Source organism: Melitaea cinxia, chromosome 9, assembly GCF_905220565.1.
Source record: "Melitaea cinxia chromosome 9, ilMelCinx1.1, whole genome shotgun sequence".
NCBI classification, from domain to species: domain Eukaryota; kingdom Metazoa; phylum Arthropoda; class Insecta; order Lepidoptera; family Nymphalidae; genus Melitaea; species Melitaea cinxia.
In genome coordinates this window covers 13,175,597-13,187,093 of record NC_059402.1, presented here as the reverse complement: position 1 = coordinate 13,187,093, position 11,497 = coordinate 13,175,597, and the positions used below count along the sequence as shown (strand labels likewise).

Below are 11,497 nucleotides of genomic sequence, written 5' to 3'. Positions count from 1 at the left end.
CTAACTATATTTTCCATCTCGAAAGATTCAAATCTTTGAATAATTGTTTTTTTTTTGTAAACATTACGATCTACGTAGATAAAATTTTATTCCCAGTTTACAGATTTATATTCGTGTACTCATGGGAATTTCTTTGTTCCACAGTCGAGCTGCTCCAGATTTTGAACAGGATATGATATATTTATGAGGATTATATATTTCTTGCTGAGCCCTACATCAGTTAGAGCTGTGTTAGGTGTACTGGCTGTTTTTGTCTACCACTCAATTCTTTAGTTTAGTAGAGATGTAATTATTGCAATAATGTCGACAACAAATAGGACAAATAGCAACATGAGTGCTTAGACCGCACGACTGAAGTAAAACTTACGAAACGTAGCTTTCTTTCTCTCTTTCGATCTTCTCTAAATTGCGTCTCCCTCTCAACATCCACCCGCCTCGCCCGATCACACTTTTCTAAACGCTCTCGTCACACATTCACCAGCTTACTCCCCAAATAAAGCGTGCGTAAAGAAATTTTCTTTCTCCAAAAACTTACCAGAAACATCAGGCTTCTAAACCAAAGGTTCTGTACCACTGCATTTCTTATTAACATATAAACTTTTTCAAGATTGACCACAAAAAAGGTTTTTGTTTTGGATCTCTTTTAACTTAAAATTGCGTAAATAACTATAACACTTTAGTGTTAAATTTCTAATCCCTATTGCGTTTTTAAATCACATTTCTATTACAGACAGACAAATAGGATACGGATCTGTAGTTCTTTGAAACAGCTAGCGGTAGTCTCATCCTTTTGGGAACGCAACACTAAAACTATAGGTGAGTTAAAAAGCCAGAAAACTTCCACCGATGCGAGTGGTTCCTGGGTAGGTTAAACAGGTAAAGTGAAGAAGAAAAAGTCTTATTTATGGGTGGTATTATCTTCTCTCGAGTTGTAACGTAATACTTTATAGTCTATCTATTACCTATAATACGCAGACGTTTACAAGAATAATCCAAAGTATGCAGTGTAGACAAGGCACACATTTAAAGACTGTACACGAAGAATGAAATAAGTGAAATTGGAAGACACAGCATCTTAAATTAATGCTAGCGGACTTAAAACTGGCTTGGCGCGGATGATGTTAAGTATAAGTAAAATTTAAGTAATTGATTGATTTATGTTCAATAGTCATTTTATGCCAAGTTTATAACGGAAAAGACTTCAATGTCACATTTCGAGAGGACTTGAGAGAAAGGCAGCGTTATGAGACATGTTTATCCTAAAATTTTCATTATAGCAGGGCTTCATCGTTTTCGGACTGTTAAAATACTTTTAAAGTTTTTTAAGAGTTTTGTTCAGAGTATTTGCCAGTTTGGTAATGACATTTTATTTGTTCTGTAGTTGTCTTATTAAAATAAGACAGGTAAAGGCTTCTTGATATAACGTAAAATATATTTAAAATAAAGTTTGACCGGGATCACTCCATACTCTTAAACTAGAAAAACTTGGCATACACGGAAACCTTCTAAAATGGACAGAATCTTACCTAAGCAAACGTTCCCAGGCGGTCGTGGTGGGATTCAGGTCAGATTACATAGAAATAGCATCTGGCGTCCCCCAAGGTTCACACTTGGAACCTCTTTTCTACAATGTATACATTTACGTCTTGCCTAATTGTCTTTCGCACGCTAAGCATCTGATGTACGCAGACCATAAAAAGATTGAATGAAGATGAGAATCGATAACATCAACGATTGTTACACGATGTAGGCCATACTGGACGTTTTGTATAATTATTACTTAACTAATAAGATAACGCTGAATGCCAAAAAATGGCAGTGTATATCTTTCACTCGCAAAATGAACCCCATTATACATACGTATAATTTTAATGCTGTTCACATCGAAAGAGTCAATATGATTCGTGACCTAGGAGTTTACTTCGATAGCAAAGTGCCATTTGGTGATCTTATTGACTTAGTCACAAAAAAGGTACATAAAAATGTGTATGTGTGTGTATGTATGTGCGTGTATGTATGTATGTGCGTGTATATATGTATGTATATGTGTGTGTATGTGTATGTATAGTTGTATTTATGGTCGAATTGAGTTGCCTCCTCTTTTTTTGAAGTCGGTTAAAAACTCATAAATTTTTGACCGCCACATTCTCGTAACAACTTCGCCTCTGGTACAACTGCATAAGACGCCGCGAGGTCTTGGCTTGGCTTGATGTGCTGTCGTTTGTTCATTGTTTCTCCCACTTGATTTGTTATGCGTGGTGTACGGGTCTATCTGACTAACTACAATATCGACTAGCTATTTTGTTTCGTTCACAGAATTACAGAAAAAAGAATAGATAAAAAAAAGAAAAATCAAAAATAAAAGTAGCATAAGTTACTCCTTATGAAATCGGATATTTGCCAGTGAAAGTCTAGTCAGGATCGGTCCAGCCGTTTCGGAGATTGGCCGGAACAAACAGACAAAAATTGTAACAAATATTATTTTGGTATATGTACCGTGTATCACATCTATACGCATTTGGTGAAAAGCGGTTATTTTGACATTACAAGAGGACACTCCAATTTTATTTTATTTTATTAATTTTATTTATTTGTATAGATAGGTTTAAGTTGATAGCATCCTGAATTTCTTAGTTTATTATTTTGTTATTTCATTTTAGCATTGTAAGTTTGATTGTTATAGTGTTATTTGGTAATTTAAGGGAAACCTGTTATTGGCAATACTATATAGCATATAATTATGTATATGTAAGGTACATTGTTTGTAAAGCTGTAGGTTTTCTAAATAAAGAATTAAAAAAAAAACACACAAGTGCAGAATCATGTTTTCATTGTGTTCACACGCTTAGATTGTAATGTTTTCTGCTTCTGGTCGGACCAATGGCTGGCCGTTGCCGGACGAGCCTCTTCGGCATACTGTTATAGCACTTACGTTTTAAAACAAACCTCCATAAAGATCTGATATATTTAAAAAAATAACATAAATTTTTCATGAAATTACAATATGTATTTGCCTTTCTAAAAAACGTATAACAAAAAAAAAAAGAAAAAAAAGATCAACTAAAGAGTTTTTATACCATGGATTGAGTCCTAAAACTAAAAATGACTTATTAATAATGTTCTCGAGTATTTCTTTTTTTCAGCCGTTTCTTTGTTTTTTTGTTACTTTACGAAAATTTCTTATTTGTGTAAATAAGAAACTATATTGAGTTAAAGTCTATATTTAAGTATTTAAGGGAAGTATATAATAATAAATCTTAATTTGTTGTTTTTATATTCTGAAAATAACTAAATGCTAGTCTTGTTTTACAAAATTCTTCGTCACATCAATACTGTATGAAAATGACTTTTTCTAACATGTTAAAAACTTTAAAATATCACTTACGATTAGCTGAAATGCTTTGTAATGAAATAGTTTTTAACATACGTAGGAAACTTTACATAGGAAATGGCTTATATTAAGGTAATTTAGTTTCATTAAAACAATGTGGTACAATAAGTATTGATACGAATAATAATTAAAATATTTCATTCGTATAAACTTGTTTACCCCACTTTTCCAATACAGGTAGGTACCTTACTGAACCACTACGCAACACTATACAATATGCTAATAGCATCCGTGGCTGTTCGTAAACAAGTTGGAATGTAAGCACAGAAACGGGGTAGCGTTGCGTCTGTATAATCTACGTGACTAGTCATCTGCTCTCGACTGGACGTGAAAATATCGGTTAAAACCAAAATTTTTTCAGTAATAAAAAATTTCTGAAATAAACTGACACTAGCTACACGCCCATAACTTGTAAATAATAATAATAATATAACGTATAATGTATGTTTAGGAAAAGCTCGTAATTATTTTTTAAATTTATAATAACGCATTTTTTTAAGGTCAGTCAGTCAGTAAGTTACAATTATTATTAATTAAAACTTTTTTTTAATGTAACAATCTCTCAACGAGTATAATAAATAGGAGAGGTCTAATCAAGAACTCTCTTTGCATATCCCAGTGACAAAAATTATATTTGATTATGTATGACATGCTATGAACCAATGTGTAGCTAGATAGTTATTTAATGCGTATATAGTTAATAGATTCCTTGTATTGCTCACAAGCAAGTGTTTGATAAAAACAACATTATCATATTTTTTTGTAATTTATAATGTTGACAAAATAAACTTCATTCATAAATTCGTAATACGCAATGAATATTTTTGAACTAAAAAACAATAACTCGATTTATCAGACCTTTATAATTTTCTTACAATTAAAAACGGTTAGATAATTAAATAAATAAGTCAATAAAAAGTATTTTCATATAATAATATTATAAAATAGATAATACAAATTACTTTTATTGATATTTAATTCAAATTATGACTCTATTTAATAGAAAAAAACTTTCAAGGTATAATTATAACTCTACAATATTTTTATGTTAAGTATTAAAATATTAGTGTTTTTCAGACACCTAAAGTTAATTTTATTTGATCTACAATTGTAACCAATAAGATTACTGCTTTTATGTCGCTTCTAAAAATTTAAAAATGGACACGTTACGAGACTACATGTCACGTCACGAGACTGTGTCACGGCGAACCCGCGGATTAAGATTATGCGGTAATACGGTTGATATAAACCTAAAAAAATGTTATTGTTATTCAAGATTGATAATATACTTCAGGGAGCTCTTGATGCCAGATTCCCTTAATCTTGTTTAATTTATGGTTGTAATACAAACATTTTTATATTTACTTTTTATTTATTAAAATGAAAAAGAGTAAGAGCAATATCAAGCAAAAATATCAATTTTAAATTTTTATAGGGTAGCGTCTCTACCCCACGTAAAATAACCAATAAACTGAAACTTGATTGTCAAGGTTGTTGTATACGACAGTCGTCTATTTATAGATGTATAAAAGTTTATAATCTTATATTGCACAATATTTTGAAATATGTTACTTCTATATATTTTATTTATTTCATATAGATATATTAATAAGTATTTTGTTTTATTTATAACAAAAAAAAACAAGAGTTTTTTTATAGTATTTTTAATGTGGTACACCATTTTTAATTTTTTTTTAATATTGTAGTAATAAATAATATTGTAGTAATAAAATTTATATTCGAGGTAATTTTGAGTTGAAGGCAACAGAAAAGTAGTCATTGAAAAAAAAACTATAGTAAAATATTTAATGAAATAAAAAAATATACTACTTACTGTTTACAATTTTAATAATAGTTAATTAAAATTATATCTTACAGATAGAGAACTAAAAAAAACAAGTGTGCTTTAGACCACACGACTGAAGTAAAACTTCTTTGTTTGCCCCACTAATATACGAAACGTAAATCTCTTTCTTTCCATCTTCACTAACTTATATCTCCCTCTCAACTTCCGTTCGCTTCGCTCGATCACACTTTTCGTAACGCTCTCGTCACGCATCCAGCTTACTCCCCAAGTCAAGCGTGTGTAAAGAAGTATTACTTCAAAAAATATACACAATGATTAGCATGGTAAACTGAAATAAATAAAAAGTAAACTTTTTAATAGCGTTATTCATATTAAAACTTATCAACATAAACCATATTTAAAATAATAGTGGTAATAATAAATCAATATTTTATAAGACCATCACCGTAGCATATCCTAATGCTAAGCTTATTGCTAATAAGTATATCAATAAAATTAGTATTTAAGTTTCTTTCGCTTCTTTGTCCATGAGCTCAATAGCTTCAAACACCCATTTGTAGTTCATTGCGCCAAAACCCTGAGAAAAATATTAACACAGACTAAATATATTTAACTATATTCCAGAATCCGAAAATAACTAAATACTTATGTTAAATATAAGATTATTTAATAGAGTTTTAATTTATACATAATATCAGAAGACAAAAGATGTAGGTACTCAAGAATTCTGTACTCATGTATCACTCCTTATCAACTCATTTTATAAAGATAATTGTGTTTGCTCGCAAACGAAAAAAAAAACCGACTTCAATTACATCGACAAGTAAAACAACGTAGATCGACGAAAAAATACTCAAGCAACGCGTTATCAAAGATTGCTCAAAAATTAGTTATCAGATCTCGATAAAATTTATATGTGACCACATGATAAACATCAGTATTCGATTAAATTAAAAATTATCAAAATCGGTACACCCAGTAAAAAGTTATGACGGATTTTCGAGAGTTTCCCTCGATTTCTCTGGGATCCCATCATCAGATCCTGGTTTCCTTATCACGGTACCAAACTAGGGATATCCCCTTTCCAACAAAAAAAGAATTATCAAAATCGGTACATCCAGTAGAAAGTTATGCGGTATAATACAACGTAGGTCGACGAAGAAAGCGTCAAGTAAAAACGCATTATTAGATATAACTCGAAAAGCAGTTGTTAGATCTCAAATAAATTAAAATGGGACCAATTGGCACACACCACCTTTCGATTAAAAGAAAATTTTTCGAAATCGCTCCACCCAGTCAAAAGTTCTGATGTAACATACATAAAAAAAAAACATACAGTCGAATTGAGAACCTCCTCCTTTTTTGGAAGTCGGTTAGTAAAAAAAAGAAATTGCATAGTTATCATTTTCAAAAGTACTATAAATTAATGTTCTTATATATTAATATATTCAGCTTTTTATTAAATGTTATTTTAAACAATTATAAATTTCACTCACTCTATGATTCCTTCTTTGTATGATTTCAATAAACAAGGTAGGTCTGACTTGCAAATGCTTAGTGAACGCTTGCAACATGTAACCTCTGTCGTCGAAGTCTATCAAAATGTTCTGTTCTTTTAATTCTTCTATACTTTCAGTTACATTCACAGGACTGTTTTTAAGTTTTTCTTTTATCATGTCATAGTATGTAGGCGGCCATGATATGACGTCAGCGCCTCGTGTCTTCAAACTTTTCATCTGTAGAAATAATACAGGTGTATTTCATAAGTAATGAATATATTAGCCGAAGAATTAGTTTATAGCTGCTTTTATTTTAGGCTACCTGTATCTTTGAGTTGACGATTACATATTGTTACTATCACTCATTTACCCCTCGGCGAAAAAAAAGTTTCAGATATAATATTTTGGTATAAATAGTGTCACATATCAATTTATGGACTTAAATGTAAAGTAATCGAATACCAGCTTTGTTTTAAGTCATTCAGCAGTTTTGGGGTGGAAGTCAAACAACGGACACATCCCGACAGAACAATATTTAATAGATATAGAGCGCCCAAAAATATGTTTTAAAATAACTCTTACCTTTAACTTATCCTTTAAAATAACTTATATATACTTCGTACTGAATTATACTTTTTTTTTGAAGCGAGTTTGTTTACCCTATCTAAGTATAAGTTTTTGTTACGTACGGTAGAGACGATATCATCCGTATAGAGTGCTACGTGTTCGACTCCGGAGGCACCCAAAGCTTTTACGAATTCAGTCGCCTTGCTCGTTGGTCGTATGCCCTTTGCTGCTTCGTTTAACGATAGCTATAATTACAATATATAATTATTGTTTTTTTTTAAAAGAATTTTAAAAACATAATTCTTTTTAATATTTAGACAGAATAAAACCCATGTAAATATAACTCTAGCGTATGCAGTCAATATTATTTCCAAATTACTCACTTGAATAATCTTTTTTTTAGGCTATTTCTTTCTTTTTTAATTATCACTTACTATTTTGAATAATGCAATGAATATTCGATAGTAAAAAAGGGCTGAAATCGTCCTTAAAAGTTATCGATTTCTCGTATTTTTATTACAAATCCTATTAAACCCTTTTCAGGTTTTAGATTCAGAAAAAGTAATAAGAAATTTTTATCCGTCTCTAAGGAGCCATACACTAATAGGAGTTAAGTGAACCAAACAAATGAAATGTTCTACATTTTTATCTTTGAAGAGGATCCCCTCTTGAAAGATAAAAAAAAAGAATACTCATCGGACTTGTTCAAATAACTTAACACGCCATATAAAAGTATACAAATATACTTACAAGTACAGTTTCTCCCTGATTAATGACAGATGCAGAGTTTATGCAAGAATACGGCACTAAATCGTGACTGTAGTCCACGCACCAAAATCTAAAAAGAAATTAGTTTCGTATTAAATAATAACGTATCAATTACATATTTTGGCTTTCATTACTCCTCCCGAAATAGACGTATTAAAATTGAGGACTTCAGTTACTCATTGTACGATATTACAATGGCCCATAGTATGAAGAAAATTCAGAAAAATATTTTGACCATCAATTCTTCTATGGTTTCGCTATTAATTGTATTTTGCTGGAAATAGTTCAAAATATACACCATGTACAAAAATTTACTAGTAACAATTATTATTAAATTGTTAAGTGTAAATTGACTTCATATGTATATTAATGTTGTTTGTGTCATCTTCATAACATTACAAAAATTCTGCTTGAATATCAGTAACTATATAAATATCGCTGTTGAATAATGATAACTCAATATCTTCTTATTATTATCATAATAATTTTATGAGATAGTTGAAAAAAAGACACAATAACTCACTCTACGTGAAAAAAGAGACATTTGCCCAGCAGTGGAAAGTAACAGGCCACGGGGCGAATCAATCAACTCACCTATGCATGTTAAGGTTCTTCTCATACCAACTGACCGAATCTTCGAGAGTTCCATCCGCCATGTTACCTTCGACATGATCCACAAAATGTAAATTTGTTTCAGGTCTGAAATAGAACAAAAATTAACAAATCGTAGCCGCGACTTGGAACTATTTGAGGTAATTTAAGTAATATTTTAAGAAATCTAGAAATTAAAGTACTAATATAACGTTTTTGATTCTTTGTTATGTGTAGATTGTATAGGATATGCCTAAAATTGATTGTTTAAAATCCTATTTGTGCTTTGTAATCAAAGAATATTGGAAGGATGGTATATGACTTCTAAGAAAGAAAAACTCTGTAACTCTTACAAGAGCTTATTCAGTGGATCATCTTCAAGCGCTTCGTAGCCAGGGAATAAGAGTCCTGAGTATTTCGATCTGTCGATCAAGGTGTGTGTATTATCACCGTACTGAAAAATAATAAATAATTTATTTTAGTCTTTAATTTGTGATTGGGATATGGATGCAGATATATAAGTAATATTATGTCACTTATTAAGTTTAATCACTCACGGGAAAACGCTAAATACTATTTTAGCTACAAATTATATGGAAAGAAATTTTTCCCGTTATTTGCTAATAGCGATAATATTATAACGCTCAATTTATATGACTTATCGTGTTAAATTTCGATATAGCTATTATAATGTTACTTACTGTTTTTAAAACTGCATATTTTATTATTCCATCTTTATCATTTTCCTCGGTAACATCTTTAACAACAACTGCACCTTCTTTCTTCGCTTTTTGCACAATCGCTTCTAGATCAGATACTTCAAAAGCTACATCCTTTACAAAATCTCCGTGAGCTGCTAAATCTTTTGATATTTCGTTGTCATTAGAAAGTGGTGACTCAAATATAATTGTTATCTAAAAAATTAAAAATAATACTAATAATAATACAGATTATTGTATACCAAAAACAGAAATATTACATAGCAAAATGGATTTACAAAGTATCATGAGGTACAAAGTATCATGAGGTACAAAGGGCGGCCTTATTGCTGAAAAGCAATCTCTTCCAGGCAACCTAGGGGCAGAGAGGTTATTGTGTCGGAGTAGGTGTAAATAAAGAAACCTTTGTGTCAGTTGTTCATTGTTAACCTTAAGCTTTTTTGATAATTTATTGTACTATTTATTATTAAATTACACTTATTGTGCATTCCACTGACGCGGAGCTGGGCGAAGTGGAGCGGACCGTGAAATGACCAATCATAGTGCTCGAAATCTCACATCACAATTCTCCAAGAGATCTAACTTTACTGATTGGGACACGATTCAATCTAGCTTTGGTTCTTTCATCCCAGCTCTGCTCTACTCCGCCCCGCTTCACTCCGTTTCAATGGAAACGTTTGCTACTTTTTACTGCTTTTTTTCGCAAACAATCTTGCACAAACTCTCTCAAATTATATTTACTAGTAATTAAAGACTCATATATAATCTGAATTATATATTGTTATCATAATGACATCAGGTTTAAACCCAAATATATCATTTGTTGGACATGCGCAAGCGTAATTAAAAATATCCTCGATACATCTTATCAGTACATGCAATGCTTTATGCATGCATGTAACTCTACTTAAATTCGATCTTATCACGTCAATTCAATAATTTGCTTCAATTAACAAACAGGCGTTTTGATTAGTAGCGTCATTTCATTTCCAATGATATATTCCTTAATTTCGATCTTACTTCACTTTTAAAACAAAAGTATTATTGTTTTACAAATAGTATGAATTTGTTTTACTATCACAACTAAAATCATTCGACATACAAAATGGTACGAAAAAAACGAAAAAACAAAAACACTAGAACTACGAATAAAACTGAATTTTATTTAAATATATATTTGAATTTCTTACTTACTTTATTTAATCGAACTGCATAAGAGACAACTGGCCGTTCTTCAGTGGATCCCCTGAAGGCCAATGGCTCAAAGCCAAAGCGGGTGACAAAGTAACTTGAAGCCTAACAAAAAATTTGAGCATTAAAAGAGATATACAAATACTTTTTTTTCCTTTATAAAATAAAAGAACTTACACCGGCAATCCTAACATATAGTAAACTTTTTTGTAGTTATGTAAGTAAGAGAAATTTATTCTGTAATTTAATTTTAGTAGATATTATAAAATAATTTATGCTCATCCAAAGAGGTGATTTGTCAAGGGGCTCTAGTTTTAACAAGCTAGAATAATTTTACTAAAAATAATTTAAAAAAATGGAGTTTTTTGTTAGAATAATTTTACAAAAAAGATTTTGAAAAAAGAAGTTTATTTAAATTTGAAAAAAAGAGTAAAAAACTTTTTTATTTGTTTGTACATTTACACTTACAAAGATAAATAACAAGATGAAAAAGTTACCGTTTTAGCATTGGCCACCCAAAACGTGAGATGATCGAAATTGAGTATTTTGCCCGTGCTACCTTTGATTAGGTCTCCTTTCGTCATTTTGTACTGAAAAAAAAATAATAATAATAGTATTAAGGTATCTACATACACGATTTGTAAAATGCCTCGTAAATATCATCTGTCAGTCAAAACAAAACAATAAAAGAACTTATTGTATTGTTAAATAATACTAATTATTTTACTACTTAATAAATTGTCTGAAAAATGATCTAAAACACTTCTTGCAAACGACCAAATGTGCTATTTATTCGAATTGACACAGGCTTTATCTTATTTCTAAGTAATAATTAAATAAGGTAAACACTAAGCATTACTCCGACTTGTTTCTTTGAGTTCGTGTTCAGAATACAAATTAGTGGACATGTCGCAGAACATAGCGACGGCGATATTTATTTATTTATTTTACTAGGCAATCCATC

At 30.6% G+C, this 11,497-nt stretch overlaps 1 protein-coding gene across 1 annotated transcript; it reads right to left on the bottom strand.

The window, feature by feature from the left end:
• Nucleotides 1-5,613: 5,613 nt before the first annotated feature.
• On the bottom strand, nucleotides 5,614-11,421 carry LOC123656731 (4-hydroxyphenylpyruvate dioxygenase-like). Its single transcript, XM_045592392.1, has 10 exons — nucleotides 11,252-11,421; nucleotides 11,031-11,123; nucleotides 10,537-10,638; nucleotides 9,325-9,537; nucleotides 8,977-9,077; nucleotides 8,627-8,731; nucleotides 8,015-8,102; nucleotides 7,387-7,509; nucleotides 6,695-6,934; nucleotides 5,614-5,775 (listed from the first exon to the last, which is right to left on the bottom strand). The coding sequence occupies exons 2-10, from the start codon at nucleotides 11,115-11,117 to the stop codon at nucleotides 5,701-5,703; spliced, it is 1,134 nt and encodes a 377-aa protein (XP_045448348.1). The 5' UTR covers nucleotides 11,118-11,123; nucleotides 11,252-11,421; the 3' UTR covers nucleotides 5,614-5,700.
• Between the last annotated feature and the right edge of the window lie 76 nt (nucleotides 11,422-11,497).

Coding starts and splice junctions, on each gene's coding strand:
- LOC123656731 (XM_045592392.1), bottom strand. CDS start 11,117: ATGACGAAAGGAGACCTAATCAAAGGTAGCACGGGCAAAATACTCAAT. Junction 9,538..10,536: donor ATGCAGTTCGATTAAATAAA/GTAAGTAAGAAA, acceptor TTAATTTTTTAG/ATAACAATTATATTTGAGTC. Junction 7,510..8,014: donor ATCAGGGAGAAACTGTACTT/GTAAGTATATTT, acceptor TTGTAATTATAG/CTATCGTTAAACGAAGCAGC.